This window comes from Hylaeus volcanicus, chromosome 4 (assembly GCF_026283585.1).
Source record: "Hylaeus volcanicus isolate JK05 chromosome 4, UHH_iyHylVolc1.0_haploid, whole genome shotgun sequence".
In the NCBI taxonomy this organism is placed as follows: domain Eukaryota; kingdom Metazoa; phylum Arthropoda; class Insecta; order Hymenoptera; family Colletidae; genus Hylaeus; species Hylaeus volcanicus.
The window spans coordinates 13,511,728-13,530,322 of NC_071979.1; the positions used below are offsets into that span (position 1 = coordinate 13,511,728).

Here is an 18,595-nt window from a genome sequence, read left to right on the forward strand (position 1 = left end):
ACATTCAGCTGACAAGGATTTAAACAGCCCGCGCCGGAAGTCCACCTGTACGTTTCAACTGCTTATATCTTAACAACGAAGCCGGGGCAGCCCCGGTCCCCTTTCGTTCGTCGACACTCGGCAACTTAACGTGGTGTAGTATGCATCGTTTTTCAATATTGTTGCGAGCACCCTTTGGATGGATCCAAGGCCTGCTGGTGCTCGCGACCGGAACATGAAGACAGCGAGAAGAAGGCGATCGGATCGATCGCCTGTCAAGCTGTCAGATTCGAGCAAGACGCTATTGAGAGCAGACGTTCCGAAGCTACATTTAATTGCATTCCTATTGTACACATTTCTATTGTAAAGGTGGTTGTTATTTATTAAAGTTCTTGTTAACTCGTTATGCCGAAACTCAACAATATTATGAAAATCTCTGGCATCCAATGTATGAAGCGATCCATTCGACTTGGAGCGTCATTCGTGTATCTTATTAAATTTGTTTTATACAGCAAGAATGGTAAAAGTTATCGAATGCAGTACATTTGATCAAATTTCCCGTTGCTTTGGCACAGATAGATAAGCATGAGCTACTTACGAATTGATAAAAGCAACATAGTAAGAATCCCTACAAGTACATCGATAAATGATGTTATACTGCTAACAGGTAACGGTAATGAGTCATTGTAGATACGTCAAATACAACGAGTAAGTATCGTAAGATACGCATTTTTCTTTCTTTGCGTACAAGATAAATGAATGGAAATTTTTCTCTTGGAATAGTTTCAACGTTATCGCTTCTTATTAAACAGAATATGTAACACCTTCTTGTCGTGCATTACGCGAAAGTACTTTGCATGCATTATTTACGAGCTTTTTGCAATGAATTAGAAAAGTGCTCCTTAAACAGTTATCGTTCGATGTTATCTATAGAATATCGCGTTGACCATGATATCGCAGTCGCTGTACTTCAGTGAAAACCTGAAATAATAACGTTATCGCATAAGTTATCAAAGTTATATATTTGTTACGTTCACGAATGACATTTATTTTTTAATTTACTTATCGGCAGGGCAGAATTTAGGTGTAGACAGAAGGAGGACCAATCTGGGGTGCCAAGATTTAAGAGGGGTTTTTATATTCATTATCAATGCATGGACTCATTATGGATACCATTGCTCACTATCAAAGCATGGACACCTATTGTGGAGAAGGCAGGGCCAGTTATAATATACATATATTTTATATGAATAGATAGCAAATAAAATGTAACTAAATTATGATATAATAAAGGGTTTCATCGATTTCATCGAATTCAGACCGAACATACGTGAAATAGTACAATTTTGCGATGAAAAGTACAATAAAGTGGTAAAAAATGGAAGAAGGTCAAATATATTTTTAAACTTTTAAGAAGCAACGAAGCCCTACCAGATGCAAGAAGATTCAATCCGATTGGTCAAATCGTTTCGGAATAAGAAGCAATACAAAATTTTTCGGTTTTTTGCAAAAAAAAAAACGGGTAAAAATGAGAAATCCTCAAATTTTTTGATAATGGAACCACCTCGGAGACATGCTCTACAAGACGCAACTGGTTTTATTCCGATTGGTCAAGCCGTCTCGACGTAATCGAGTAATATACATAAAAAAAAAGTAAATAAAAAAAAAATATATACATGTCAAATTGAGTAACCTCCTCCTTTTCGAAGTCGGTTAAAAAATGAAACTACTTTTAACTTCTAATCAAATACATACAATCAATAATTATTCATACTCGTAATTCAGAAAGTAAAACGATTGAAAAGTATCTTTCTAACTTAGACAATGGGCTACTTTTTTTAAATCGTTGTAATGATTTATTTGTTTGTACTGCCACACAAGAAACCAAATAAAGATATTAAAATAAACACAATGCCTTAATATTCATTTGCATCAATGACCACCGTACATGCACAAAGTTTGTTTATTATTTTCTAACGTAGAATACTTCAAAATAAATATATATTTACCGCAAAACGAACAATTTAATTCAATATTACATAGATTCTACTTTCACGTTGATTTATCATAAATAACGGGTTAAAATATGATTAGATGTCCGATACGAGCATCTGCCAATCTTGAACGTTAACAACGGTAACGCAAGATAAAAGAATGTATCGAACGATAAAAATAACTGGTGGTCGCTTGCATCTCAGTGATTCCGATTGATAGTTTCGAGGAATAGAACAAGGCCGATCTAGGACCTTCCTCGAGTAACGTTCGCGTTTTCTTCTGGCTTCTTGAAGACTTCTACTTCTTCTTGAAGAATCGTTCTTAACTAAAGTCGGAGTTCTTCGATGTAGAGAGGGCATGCCTGAAAAGAGAGGGGATATAGAGCTGGTACCGATCATCACGCAAGTATGATTCATCTCAGATCCGCCAGAGGAACCATCGTCTACCTGAAGTCAACTACCTGACGGACTCTATCTCAGAAACGGTAAAGACAAGAGGAGTTTAGTTGAAACTTTTATTTTAGAAGTTCATCGAACTATTGTGAAAGAATTTCAAAGAATATCGAGGACATCACGACACCTACTGACGAGTTTTCGAACGATCTAAGACACAACGTACACCAAACCGCATGCATGATTGACACATGTCATCGATCTTGGATCGTTCCAATACAATTTCCAAGAAAGTAACATAGAGAAGTGATCGTTTAATTGGAAATTGTGACATAAAATCGTTACATCATGGGATGGACATTCTATTTCTGGGTGGTATTTTTGATAACTGTATTCGAACCAGTCGCACCATTTACTGTAAGTCCTGAACAAACGTTAAGTGTAAATGAATTGAAAAATGACAGTGACTATTCGTCGTATCGACTACCGAAAGAAATCGTACCAATTTCATATGATCTTTGGATATACACTCGATTGGGCTTGAACGACTTCGCGTATCAAGGTTGTGTGAATATAACTTTGAAAATCCTCGAAGCGACCGACACCATTGTGGTCCACAACGATGGCCTAATAATACACGAAGGGGAAACATCTCTACGCCAACGAAGAGAGGAGACGTTGGATTCGATTAATTTCCCAGTAGGCGATCAAAGTCACGATAGTCAGAGGCAATTCCATATTCTGAACTTTCAAACAAAATTGGAGCCTGGTGTATACGTTTTGGGACTTCACTTCGAGGGTGAAGTGCGAAACGACGTATTTGGCTTTTACAGGAGCTCTTACGTTGAGAATGGAGAAACGAAGTAACTTAGTTGTCATATTACACCTGTTATTGACCTTTCTGAGACGAGGAAAAGTTTGAAAGCGACAAATTTCTAGGTGGATGGGAGTAACTCAGTTTTCACCGACGTATGCACGCCGAGCATTTCCCTGCATGGATGAGCCTCACTTGAAAGCGTTCTTCACTCTCCATGTTGGCCATGTTGGAAATCAAATGGTAACCAGTAACACTGCGATCGAGACTACAACGAAGGACTCGTAAGTTTTTTGCTTTGCAAATGCAAGTGTTAACTCTATATATATTCGTTTTTGTTATCCTCTCTTCCTTTATTTTACTCTATTCAATTAAAAAAAAACAAATAATAATTTAGACTTCTTATGTAACGATTACAGAAATATCAATTTTATTTTTATAAATTTAAAATAGATTCTATATAATAAATGATTTGTAAAAAGAAGTGAGATCCGATAAGAAACTTCAAAAAAGTAAAAAAATTACGCCAAGTACATGAAAAATTGGAGGACTCAAGGAGTTATCATTGAAAAATAGAAGATCCCCATAAAAAAGTACAAGAAAGTAGAAAAATATGTGAAATCGAAACGAGCTGTCAGATGATTTGCCTAGATTTCCGCGGCCTGGAAGTCAAATGCTTGGGGTGGCCAGGCAAGGTCAAAGTGTCGATGAATAAGAATTATTTTAAAAAGCAAAATAATAAAAGTGTACTCATATTGTCAGAGTTTTAAACTGACAAATTATCTGAAAGCGAGAGTAAAGGTATTGGCGTCGATGAATGACCTTAGAAATATTTTAAATCCCGATACAATGAAAGTGTACTCAAAATATTGTCAGAGTTTTAAATTGACAAATTACCTGAAAGTCTGTAAGAGAGAAAGTATGGGTATTGATGATTTAAGAATGTCTTGCTTGGCCACGCCAAGCATTTGACTTCCAAGCCGCAAAAATCTAGGCAAATCATCTGACAGCTCATTTCGATTTCACATATTTTTCTACTTTCTTGTAGGTTTTTATGGGGATCTTCTATTTTTCAATGATAACTCCTTGAGTCCTCCGCTTTTTCATGTTTTCACTGTTACGCCAATACATTCCAATTGTCACTCGATCTCGTCACTCTTATATTTCTCTTCGACTTTCTTCTTCCACAGGAAATCGAACCCCAAAGAAATCAACGAGTCACTGTACCCAGTACATAAAAATAAACTTTCCACTATCTTTACCTAACGAATGTTCACCTATTTGCCTACTGTTTTACTAATTTAAGCGTGTCGAGTTTCAGGCATCAAACGAATTATTACGTCACGACGTTCCTAACTACGCCCAGGATGTCCACGTACCTAGTCGGATGGGCTGTCCACGATTTTGCCGTGGAGACATCTGTTTCCTCGAAGAATTTCAAAATGTGGACAAGGGGATCCATGAATCGACGCGGGTCGATCGCTTTGAATCAAGGTGTCTCGATATATTCGTTTCTGAATGGCTGGTTCGGGATCGATAATCCAATTCCGAAAATGGACCAGATCGCCGTTGCTGATTTTAATTTCCACGCGATGGAGAATTGGGGCATGATCACCTATAGAGAGACGGTGGTGTTATTCGAGGACGGCGTTACACCTACCAAGTACATGTTCGACGGATTCACCACGATGGCTCACGAATATGCCCACACCTGGTTTGGAAATCTCGTGACACCGATGTTCTGGAACGTCGCCTGGCTCAAGGAGGGCTTCGCGTCTTATTTCCAGTACTTTGCTGTATCTTCGGTGCAACCCAGTTGGAAGGTGATGGACAAATTTGCAGTAGACATCCTACAACCGACGCTTGTTTTGGACTCAACGAATCACACTAGAGTCATGAACGGACGGAACGTGGGAAGTCCTAGTAGCATCATGGATGTGCTGGATTTCGTTTCGTACAAAAAAGGTGCGTTTCAATTCGTACTAAAGTGGTTCATCGTTGTCCAACTAACATTGATACATTTTTATGTATCAGATACTTGAGAATTAATTAACAATTAAATAAACTACGTGTAACGTATATAACAGGGGTAGACAATCTTTAGCATATCATGCGCCATTTTTTTTCACAAACGAGTTCAGATGCGCCGCACAATTTAACTCTTTATTTACTTACGAGACTTAATAAATCCCGTCAATTTTCTCGTGGTACTAATATATTAATTAAACGCTTTGAAACCTATTGTGACTTTCAAGTCCACTTTTATGAAGTTTGTTTTTAATTGTTGGGTAGCAGCACAAGCTTTTTTTTGGAAGCTTGTTAAAGAAAACTCTATAAGATGATATAAGATCAAGATGGACGCCTAGGTTTTAAAAACTTTTGAGAAATTCAGTAAATAAAGGGTTAATATTTTAGGTTGATGGTGCTGCTAACCGTCATGAATATTGTCATTGGTTATCAGTAGACTGCGGATCTTTATGCATTTATAGAAAATTTGAATGTGCAAGAAACTACAAAATGCAAACAATATGCAAGAATATAAAAGAGATTGAAAAGTAAAGTTCATATTATAATGTTTGCAGAATAAAAGAAATTTCTATTTAGTTTCAATTTTTGTAGGCACGTTTGCCAAGATTTTATTTTGCATAAAGATCCGCAGTCTAATTATCAGAGACATTATATAATTAAAACGTTTTCGTCAACTTGTAAAAAAAACTAAACTTATTTGATAAAATATTGATATATTAGCACGTGACCTGAAAGTTTCACGAGCCCATAGGGGGTTAAGTTGTATTTTGTCGTATAGTTTGGTGTTCTTGAGGAATTTTATCGTGTTTTCGACGTGGTCCTTTGATGTGACCGTTGCAATTTCTTCTATGCCGTTTCTTCGTCTATGTTGATCAAACTTGGATGGCAGCACAAGCTTCTTTTCTTTTGGAAGCTTGTTAAAGACAACTCAATAGAATGATATAAGGCCAAGATGGATGCCTAGATTTTAAAAACTTCCGAGAAATTCAGTAAATAAATTAAGCTCCTTTTCTACCTTCTTACGTTCATGGATGAAGATCGGAGAATAAGGATAGAAGCAATATCTTCATCGCTTAGGGATAGAAAAGGAATAACTCAATCATGCAACTAAATTAATTAATTTACGCCAGTCCAAAAGATACATGGTTATTGGAGCACCAATCTAAAATAGTCAGAAATTATATCGAATAATATGTTATACGAGAGGGTGATCGTTGTTGTGGACCTCGCAGATTGTGCTGAAATTATAAACTGTTAACAAAAAATACTTCAAAAGAATAAGTAAACCCAAGAATGCAATGGGCCACTTGCAATTATCCAATACGCCATGTTTGGTGCATGCAGCTCGGGTAGGCCACCCTTGGTATACAAGAAGCATGTACCTTATATGCATCTAAATTATGTGTGTAATATATGTATTTATATGCATAGTTTTACATCTTATTACATGTACCGAAGTAGTGTATCTACTATGTCTATATACATACATATATTCGTATATTTTCTATTGATAGTCATTTCCATTTTCAAGCAGCTTCATGATATTGACACTTTGTAAATATTAGTTGATTATTCTTTTATATTTCGTTATATTCATGAACATATCAATTAATAAGTATTGTATACAGTATACAATATTATATTTAATATCCAATTAAACAAATCTAATTTAAAATAAATATATAAAATTGATTAATTTAACATCTTTAATATCCATTATAGTAATTACTCTATTAAGTATCTTAATTTTAAACTCTCATCTGTGGATAGTATTAAACAAAATCGTTATAAAAATACTCCCTTTGAATATGGATTTGATCACGATTGCCTTTATCAATTTAAATTAATTAGTTTTCGTGTTTCATACTGTACTAACTTGTATTACATTAATTCTAGTTTTAACTTTATGTTTATAATTAGAATGATTCTTAAAATTATGTGTATATACTTTTTTGATTAGAGTAAAATTAATAACACTAATTTGCAGTCTTAATTAGAAGATTACCTCGCTGAAAATTGAAATCGTTTATTTTAACACGTATCCAATTGAATGAGAATATATTGCTCGTATTGCTACTGTTCTTGGAAGTAATCATTGTTTCTTGATGCAAATTTTTCGTTTTGCTTTAGGCGCATCAGTGATCCGTATGGTCTCCCACGTGATTGGAGAGCCAGCTTTTAAGAACGGCCTACAAAGTTATCTCAGAAACATGTAAGCATAGAAAACCAGGTATTCAAAGAGTATACAAAAATTTGTTAATCAATTTCTTTAATCTTCAAATATATGTATAAGTACAACTGTACCGAAATGCCTTTGCCGATTAAAACTGATAAATGCGATAATAAACTAGAGAAGTACAAGATATTATCTCAAGCGTATCTACAGGGTGTATCCTAACGTACGAAGCTCGTTTCAGTGGTATGCGAAACATCCATAAAATCCAAAAGTTATGTTGATTTCAAAAATATCTAATATGTTGTTTTTGTTTACAATTTGCATGCGTGTTGAATATCGAAAAATATTTCACACATATTTCTTTATATACACTTTTCTATTTCGTTTGTGCGTAGGTCATACCAAGCAGCCTCGCCATTAGATTTGTACGAATATCTGCAACGTTCCTCGGACAAGTTAGGCCAATTACGGAACGACATAGTTATTAAAGATATGATGGAATCCTGGACAGATCAACCAGGATTCCCTTTAGTGACGGTGACGCGGAATTACAAACAGCAAATACTCAACGTGTCTCAGGAACGATTCTTCCAAAATCGCAGCGAATGTATAAAAGATCACAAAACTCCAAGGTGGTGGATACCATTGAATTTCGTTACAAAATCGTCGCTCGCCGATTTTTCGCACACAGCTACGAAAGAATGGCTGAGACCAGAAGATAAAATTTTGGTTCTCAACATCAGTCTTTCATCCGAAGACTGGGTGATTTTTAACGTTCAGCAAATTGGATATTATCGAGTGAACTACGACGAGAGAAATTGGCGAATGCTTATTGATTACCTGAGATCCGGAGATTTCATAAAGATACACAAAGGAAACAGAGCCGCGCTGTTAGACGACGCGTTCAATCTGGCTAGAGCAGGATACATAGACTATTCGATTCCATTCAATCTTTCTAGCTATCTAGTTCAGGAATTTGACTATGAACCCTGGGTCAGTGCTGTAAATAATTTCAAATTTTTGAACAAAATGCTGAGCAGCGTACCGGACGTACAACGCGATTTTCAAGTAAGTGTTGCATCGTATCTATGAAGTTTTTTTTGGAAAAGATATCATACAAAACATTGTTTGGTTCGAAGGGAAAATGTCCTGATGAACAAACAAGTTCTTTCAAGATCATATTATTCGAAATTTCAAGGTCATTGGCGTACTTTAAAATGGAACTATATATATTCATCGTCACGACATGATAAGCGAAGCCAAGACGAATTCAACGTTTTACAGGGTGTTCCACCTAACTCTTAAATCTTAAACATCTCGCGTGTCTTTTGTGATAGGAAAAAAATGTCAGTGAAGAACATTGTTTGGTTTGGAGGGGGACACAAAAAAGACAAAAAAAAAATGATCTCAAGGTCATATTTTCCCAGATTTCAAGGTGATTGGCCTCTTTTTAAAGGTATGAGCGTTTTCGTTATTGTAATCTTGTAGCTGATAAAAAAACAAATTGAAACATGTATAATATGTCGACTTTCAAATGACCTTGTGAGGAGTTATTCTTATAAAATCAATGAGATTTGTAGCTAAAATGTGTACGTCATTCTAAGGCCGGGACCACACTATGCGTTTTCGCCGCTGCGGCGAAAGCGGACGCGATTTAACCGGAAGGCTACTACATGATACATTGCTGCGATTTTAACGCAGTCTCGTCTGAACTATCAAAACGATAACATGAATACGAATAAATTTTTAAAAATTACGTGTGCTATGGAAGCAGAAGGGTTCTTGCGTGAACCGATACGAGGTGATTATTGGGTTCATCCATTTTTTTCAGAGCGAGAATCTAAAAATAGATTTCAAAATTTTTTTGCTAACATCCGCAACTTTAAGGATAAGTTTTTCAGTTACTACCGAATGTCGATAAATTCATTCGATGAATTACTAGAAATTTTAAGACCACATATTTCGAAACAGAATACAAACACACATCGATAAAAATAGATAAGAACGATGCGGCAAAACCGTGTAGAGTGAACAGGGACCATATGAATACACGTGTTTTGACATGTCTCCGGCGCGATGCAGCGGTCCGGTGCGTTCAGCGTGCCGCAGTCTGCTGTAGGGATGGCATGAATAATCACTAACAATGATTTTTCACGGTGATCACACAATCACGATCGCAGTCGTGATTAAACTTCGATCACGACCGTGATCCGAAAGATGGCTTTTCAGAAGCGGTTTATGTTAATTATTATCGTTAGTGTATCACTGTCTCCCCTTAGCGGAAATTCAAGAAACTACAAATGAGTTAAATTTAAATTGTATTAAAATTATATTAACATTGCTTTTAGACCATATTATAATACATATATAACCTAAGAACAACATAATTCGTGAAAAGTGAAAACAATGTTCTGTACCAATCAGAAGGGATCACGAAGAATCACGAATCACTGTGAAAAATCATCGTGATTGAGAATGAACGTGATTGAATCACGAGTGATTCAAAAGTAGCAGTTCACGCCATCTCTAGTCTGCAGCGGTGGCGTTCGACGGATGCGGCAGCGCCGCACTAGTGTAGCACCTCTCATTTGAATCTACGCAACGTCACAAACCGGATGACCGCATGAAACGCACAGTGTGGCCCCAGCCTAATAATACAAAGATGTGTCTCAAGAGGAAGGCCAATCGCACACGGGCGCAACCGATCAGTTTCAAACCACTCTGAAACTAGTTGCATGCGACCGTGGATCTAGGTAAAACAAAGATAGTGGAGTAGGTAAAACAAAGAGCGCAAACGGTTTGCAACACTAATTTTAAATCGGTTGCGCCGTGTGCGATCGGCCGAAGATGTTTAGTTTGAAAGGGCGAATGTCGCCGTAAGAAAAAAATTTGTTTCAAGAACATATTCGACAAAAATTTCAATTTTTATTATTTGCATTAAATTGCCCAAATTTTATGAATTATCTCGTGCTCAAGGTCACAACGAGGTCATAGCGTTAAAGGTCGTTGAATTTGTCTCGATCTCGGCAATTACCGTATATCGCGGTGATAAAAATACGTAGTCTTATTTGAAAAAACTTCAACAACCTTGAAATTTTGACGAGTATGACCCTGAAACAAATTTTTCTTCCTACCGCGATATTCGCCCTTTCAAGCTAAACATCTTACTCTTGAGACATATCTTTGTACCATTGAAAGTAACATACACATTTTAGCTAAAAATCTCATTGATTTTTTAAGAATAACTCCTCACAAGGTCATTTGAAGGACGACACATTATATCTGTTTGGATTTGTTTTTTTATCAACTACAAAATTACGATAATAAGAAAGCCCACACCATTTAAAGAAAAGGTCAATGACCTTGAAATCTCGGAAAATATGACCTTGAGATCATTATTTTGTCTATCATAGTATGCCCCACTCCAAACCAAACAATGGTTTCCACTGACATTTTTTCCTATCACAAAAAACACACGAGATATTTATGATTTAAGAGTTAGGTGAGACACTGTGTAATATGACCTTCGCGTGACATTGAATGTCAATGACCTTCACATTTAAAAAAATTTAACCTTGACAAAAAGTTTTGGCTCCTATTTGTCTCTCTGAAGAAAAACAATGTTTTCCGGTGACATTTTTTAATAAAAAGTATACGAGCTATTTAAGATGGAAAAGTTGTGTTGGGACACCCTGTATAAATTCCATTGATATATGAATATTGTGATTACAGAGGTATGTGCGTCGTTTGCTGGAACCAATCTACAAAAGATTAAGCTTTAATCAATCTCCGCACGATGACCTTGTGGCTAAATTACATCGAGAGATAATTCTATCGACTTCCTGCTCGATGCGCAACCCCGATTGTCTGAGGAAGTCTGCAACTCTATTTCAGAAATGGATTCTAGCGCCCGACGAACCGTATGAAACATTTTACATTATATCACAGCCGAACAATTACAACCGTTAATCGTGTTCAACACTAGGTTCACATAGCACGGCCATTTTGACCAATTCCAAATTTTACAAGGATATTTACAGAAACCATTTAAATATTTTATCTACCACTTATGCTGATTTTTATCTATATAAAGTGTCAAGCATATATTCAAATTCATTTTCATTTATATTTTCTAATCAATTCCAGTAAATCGATTTCACTCGTAAAAACAATAATTCGACAATAGAGATCTGATAAAAAATCTCCGTAAACCTATTGTTAACGTAAACCCACTCGACGTAAACATTCAATTACTTCTAAACTGTTCTTACTGCGAAGAAATTGCTTAATCACCAGTTGCATCTTATCAAGAATGGAGATACAGTGTATCCTACGAACTCTTATCGCCTGAATATCTTCGTTACTTCAAACAATGTACGAAATGTTTCGAACAGGAGCTGCAAGGTTTTGAACAGGTGCGGAGGCAATGAGAAAATTACATTCGATGTGAACAAAATATACATAGATGCAACTTATAGTTCAATGGGAACAATTATGTGAATTAAGTTATTCCCTAGTTAATATTTAATGTAACCAGTTTCTGGTTTTAGAACTGTCGTGTCATATCTAGGTGTACTAACTAATCTCTGATAACGCTATTTTGTAGTATCGTCTTTAAATTCACCCATTGCGTTTGGACGCAGTTTCGCAATATGTCGTGATTTGTATCGTTCAACTATTTAATAACAATATATTAGGGGAACCAGAAAGTAATGTCGTTTCTGCGAATGTCCATACTTGTTTATCATTTGTCAGCTTATTGTGTATCAATTGGTTTTCATCAATCTGGCACTGAAAATTTGCACACCAGATAGCAAAAGGCTGTTGGTAACGAGGACGATTACATAATTGATTAAAAATAAAAATTTGTTACAAATTTATTTATTTGAATTCAATGTAAAAGAAACGACATTACTTTCTGGTTCCGGTTGACCAATTTATGTCTTACAAACATTCACAGAAAATTTTCTTTCATAGAAAACTATTCAAGTTTGTTTTGAATGAAGCAATCGATATTGTTTATAATCTGGATAGCGATTGTTTCGTTCTACGTTATCATTGAACTTGGCCAAATATTGGAATTCGTACTTCTTTGCAAGATCACAAATTTGTATAGACATAAATGGGTTAATGATTGTTGGTATAGCGTAGATCAATGTTACCTTCTCTGTACGTAATCCACTTTTTTTACGGCTGTTACCATTTGCTTTAAACTAAGATTAATTCTGTGTCATTGAAGTAAAGAAATGATTTTTTTCAAAACGAAATCAAACAACTCTTGTTCGACACTTTTTCTTTTATCGGTAAAAGTAAGCGGAATTATTCAGGTGGCCTGTTTTAAATGCCTCACCCTGTATACAGGGTGTCCCAAAAGTCGGGGAGGAGCCGGAAATGGGGGGTAGCTGAGACGATTCTGAACAACAATTTCCTTTGCAAAAATGTCGGATGCGGCTTCGTTAAGGAGATATTAAGCGAAAACCCCGACCAATCAGAGCGCGCGTAGACCGTTGGAGCGGCCGCGGTAGCGAAGGCTACGCGCGCTCTGATTGGTCGGGGTTTTCGCTTAATATCTCCTTAACGAAGCCCCATCCGACATTTTTGCAAAGGAAATTGTTGTTCAGAATCGTCTCAGCTACCCCCCATTTCCGGCTCCTCCCCGACTTTTGGGACACTCTGTATATTATACGAACACTGTCATGGTCACCAGATTAAAATGTAAGTTATGCAATATACAAATTCATTGCAATGGAGATTAGGTGGAGAACTTAGAATGTTTGTACTTTAACTTATCAAAGTGACGAGTAAATATTTTCATTTAAACTAAATATATAAATGATTGAGCATGAAAACACAGAAGTAATTTCTACGTCAAATATTCATGAAAATTGTTATAAGACTAAAAAGTAATTGTGAGACAATTGAAAATGACATGATCTAACATTTGTTAATCTCTTCACAAATTTTCGCGTTGCATAGGATATTGCAAGATGTGAAAAGTTTCGTTTACTGCGAGGGAATACGTAACGTAGACGAAAAGGACTGGTATAGAACGTTGGGTAGATGGCTACTGTTTACCGATTTACTCACCGAGCAAGAACTACTGCTGCAAGCTCTCGCGTGTACACGAAAAGCAAATTTGATTAATAAGTATGTTTTCCGTTAACGTTCGAGCTATCTTTCGTCGATACGGCATGGATCTTTAAATTTCGTTCACATCAGGTACCTCATGCTATCTATATCGGATGAGGAAAACATACGGAAACAATATAGGATCGCTATCGTTAACTCTGTTTTGGAAGCAAGTGCGACGAACGTCAAATACGTCTTGGAATTCACTCGACACAATTTCCAGAAAATTATTGACTCGTGCGTAAATTTTACGAACACTTCGCGTCTTTCTTATCTACTATCGCGAGCTATTTCGCGATAAGTGTGATTTTCGTTTTTTTGCAGTAGAGGATATGACTTCCTAAGTAAAGTGATTAGCGCAATTGGGAGCGCGGTGACTGAAGAGGAACAAATAGAACAGGTATTACTCAGCATTATTTGTGAGCATATTGTCGTTAAGAGGATATTCTATTATAGATCGTTAATTTTCAGGCATTTTTTCTTTTTATTTTCCTTTCTTCAATCCATAAGGAATTTTTTGATCGTGCATTGCACACATACTTATTCATACTTCAAAAATATGCATCATTTAGTTTTAATGAAAATAATAATAATTAATAGAATACGTAATAGAAGTGATTTTGTACATTCCTTTTTTAGAAAGTCAAATTTCAACCGTTCTGTTTATCGGAAATGAAAATATCAAGAAACATATTCATTATTGTCAGTGGAAATTTAAAAAACTGGAAAAATTAAGAACCTTAAATATGATTTTTTTTTACGTTTTCTCGTCTTTAACGAACTGAAAAAAGGTAAAGGAAAATCTGATTTTGAAAATCGGCGTTCGGATAATAAAGGCACATGTGCTGAAGCTTTACTTCAAACTTCAAATCATTCGGTTAATTAGATCTGGAGATATCGTGGCAACCCTCTGGAAAAATATGGTTACGAAAAAATCGCGTTTTGAAGTTTTTCATGTCAGATACATAGTCGCCAAGAAATTTCAATTTGAAATATAGGAAAAAAAACAAGGTCACAATGATTTTTTTTAATGGAACCATATATTATGTGCTTAATAGTTTTGTAGTCGATATGAAGACGAATTCGACGACCTGATATAATATGACCTTGGTATGACGTTGATTTATAAAATCGTCGTGGATCAGATTCCACGACATTTGAAGTTTAGACTATTTCGAATGTGAATACTCATTTAAGACTTATTAATTTACTGTGTGAAAGTATCCGAGTCATTAGGATTATTTAATTCGATTATTTAATTCAACGCCATATCAACGTCATTTTGTATCAGGTCGTCGAATTCGTTTTGATATCGTGTACAGAACTATCGAGATCAAAATATATAGTTCCGTTTGAAAAATCATGGCGACCTTGTTTATTACTATTTTTCAAATTGCAATTTCTTGGGAATTAAATGATGATTAACTTGAATTTGTTCGAAACATTTTTTTGTTTAGTTATCAAAACTGGCTAGATAATCGTTGGGGTTGATCTATGTTACTGATTAATGTTATATTACTATATACCGTTCTCGTTATACGTCCTAAACTTCCTTAATTTTCCAAATTCGACAAAATCATTTGGCAGACATACATTCAAAGATCAACACTTTGAGAAAATGCCAAAAATATAATAGATTTTCATAATGTTCTAGACTATAATACCCCATTAAGTCTAATAACTCACGAGCTTCCGTTTGCGCGTACTTGAAGATTATTATAAAATATAAGCACTCTTGATGTTGCAGCTGCGTTCATTTGTCGACGAAAAGTTCGAAGATCTTGGTGCAGCGTTGAGCGCTGCAAAGAAGGCAATTATCGTGTCTACGGCAAATATGGAATGGGTTAAGAAGTACTCGTCCAGTATCGCTAGATGTTTTCGTTAATTGTAAATTGGTTGTAATTCAGTAATTTTCTATTATATTTTGATAAGTAACGAGTCTGAACATCTGATGTGTTAATAGATATTGTTAAAAATAAAGATTAAATCTGTTACCAATGATCACAAACATTATTTTAACGTTGTTACCTTTAATATATTATAAGTGATTACAATATATTCTTAAAAGAATGATTAGAGTCCAACAAGGGTAGTGAAGTCATCAATGATTACTTCATACGATACGATATACAGTACAATAAAACAAAGAATTCTATACCTTTTCGAATAATCATGTATATTATGCAAATACATTTTATTATTTATTCATTTATCATTTCAAATCATTAATTACGATTCCCACATCATCGATAATTTGATTACAATTTTCATTTAATATATATTTATTAAATTAGTTTTTTATATTTATATCTTGTATTTATAGTGGTGAAATGCTTGCGCTAAATTTTTTTAGAAAACTATAATATCAAGCTAGCTTAAAATAGAATTAATACAGCATCATTCTTTCTTTCATTTTTCTGCGATAACCGAAGGTAATTCCCAATGTATTAGTTTGATATGAAATTGATAATCGTATCTGTTCGTATCTAATAATGGCATTAATTGAGTATACATGTACATATACATGTATGTATGTATAGCCATTTCAGTAGTGCAAATTATATAGAAAGAAATGTAATATCATTTGTAAGTTGAAATGTAATAAGTTTGTAGAAGAACTTTAATAAAGACAAAATATATGGATATAAAGTTTTGATTTTACTAAAAATGTCTTCGAAGCATTAATAGTGATAAAAAAAAAATGAGATAGATGGTTTCTGGCATGAAAAGAACTGAAAGTTTTTTTTATTATTACTTTATTTTTGTTTTTCCTTTTGAATGTTATATATTTTCATTGCATTTAAACAAAAAACGAATAAATGTACTTACATTATAAACACATTATGAAAAAAGGTGTTCAATTATTGGAAAGTTTACCCAAGTCTATGTATTTACTTTAATACGATACTTTAATTTCTAAACTCAGAAACCAGGTATGGGAATAAAAATAGAGGCAATAGAGTCATAGAAAATATCGTTGGTATTATTAATTTCATTAATGTTCCTGTTGCTGAATAAAATCCTGAACCTTATCGAATAAACTTGTAGGCATGTCTGATATTGCGCAAGTTTTAAATAATTTCGACATGACCGTTTACGAGGTATCTAGATTGAATGAATCATTCTTGGAATTTTTGTCTGGGTTTTTGTGTGTTACGGGTTAATCTACTGTACCGATTTTGATTCAATCGTCGTTATTCTGTTCCGTATACATCAAGGAATGCGTCATTCAATTATTGCACCTCAGAACAAATAGGTCGAGTACCAAGCAATTGTATATCAATTTCAGTGATGTTTCTTTTTTTTTACGACTAGAGGAGTTACAAACACGTTTAAAAGGTATTCGCAAAGTAAAATAACTTAAAATGTAAGCCATTAAATATCGCAAAATTTCAGCTGAAAGGAAGGGGGAGAATTGTTGTGAACGTCAGCGATAAAGTGTACGATATCTCATTTACATCAGATTTTACAGAAAATTCATTTTACCATCAAACTTATTGGAAATTGAATTTAGTGTCCCTCTTGTTGCATAAAACACAGATAAAATTCTAGCCCATCGTACTGTTATTGCACAAGGGTAAATAGGAGCAGAGCCCTGTTTATTTGTGATTCAACCATCGAATCGACGAACACTGTATTGTATAACAAAAATTGTCAACAAATTTTTTGCTTTCGATTAATATTTCTTATGTCGAATAATGCGAGTGATTTGTTACTTCCTCTTCGACAAAAACTTAAAAGAAAGCGAGTAACGACTAGTCAGTAAATACCTTTCTTTTGGAAAAGGCAACAAATCGAACGTTATATTGTTTCTCTGATTGTGTATTTGAAAAAAATTAAATTTATGTGTTGCTTAATGCCATTAATGCTGTATTATATCGAAACGAAACAAATTTTTATTCTTTAATTCGTCATGTCAGAGAGTGTTTGAATCGAATTCTGTAGTATTCTGATACACTGGGCAAGCGTTTTATAAACAATGTTTAATATTCACGGTGGAATCTACGCTCTAATGTTTTCTTTTATGAAATTTGAAAGACATCGTTTGAAATTTTCACTAAAAAACTGCTTTCTAAATTCAATTATTTTTCTTCGATTGACGTTTTTACTTTTTCTATATAATCATTGTAAAATGCATTTAACGCCATCTTCCACCTTTCGTCTTCTTCTGGATCTGAAAAATATATGAATAGGTACAAATTGGTTTTATATATGTATAATTTTTGAATTTCTGAAAAATCCTTTGAGATTCGTTCAAATATTATTGAAGACAGGAATATACTCAAATTTGCACAAAATCTAAGATGCTGCTCCGTTTACTGTCCGATTTCGCGTGGAATACTATTCTTTTTCGCGTAGGTGCAGTAATTACTGCAGTGTTTATGTAAGTATACAGTTTATAGTGTGAACTAGGCCTGTAACAAAATTTGTATTTGTCAGGGACCCCTTTTGTTATTTAGTTTATCATACTAGCTGCGCCCCGCAGTTTCGCTCGCGTGGAATACTATTCTTATTCTACGTGTATATCACGTTCGTGATTGCATTGTTCACTCACGTAGGTACAATGATTATTGTAGTGTTTATGCAAGTATGTAGTTAGGTACTTCGTAACAGCTGAACGCATTTAACAGGGTGTAGGATAGATTTTTAAATGTAAATGTTAATGATGAATTCGGTCGTGTAATGAATGACCTTCAATTCATTTCTCTGTGAATTATTTTCATTTTTCATTGTCTTCTAAAATATGCGACCAAACAACATGCTGCAAAGGGCAAATTTGATCTTCATGATATTTCCCAGATGATAAAATGATTCTTTTTTATAAAGATTAATATATTATACCTAATAAGTACCCTTAAAATCCACTTGATATAAAAGCTAGGTATATCGTGTCGCTGACTTTTTTTCTAAATAATAATAATTTTTTTTATGGATAAGCAATATTTTTGTATTACATTATTTTCACGTATATTTATAATTTTTGAATTTCGAAAACGTATTTTTATCAAAATAAAACACAGCTTATATTACTCAGGGATAGTGTAGCTTTCTATTACTGAAAATAATTTTTTAAATCGGTTC

The 18,595-nt window shown here is 34.6% G+C and overlaps 1 protein-coding gene across 1 annotated transcript; it reads left to right on the plus strand.

Annotated features, from left to right (window-relative positions):
* Nucleotides 1-2,180: 2,180 nt before the first annotated feature.
* On the plus strand, nucleotides 2,181-15,526 carry LOC128875277 (aminopeptidase N-like). Its single transcript, XM_054120721.1, has 10 exons — nucleotides 2,181-3,229; nucleotides 3,306-3,464; nucleotides 4,502-5,145; nucleotides 7,339-7,420; nucleotides 7,780-8,452; nucleotides 11,117-11,304; nucleotides 13,361-13,531; nucleotides 13,604-13,750; nucleotides 13,838-13,913; nucleotides 15,261-15,526. Exons 1-10 carry the CDS (start codon nucleotides 2,715-2,717, stop codon nucleotides 15,396-15,398), a joined length of 2,793 nt encoding a protein of 930 aa, XP_053976696.1. The 5' UTR covers nucleotides 2,181-2,714; the 3' UTR covers nucleotides 15,399-15,526.
* The last annotated feature ends 3,069 nt before the right edge of the window (nucleotides 15,527-18,595 follow it).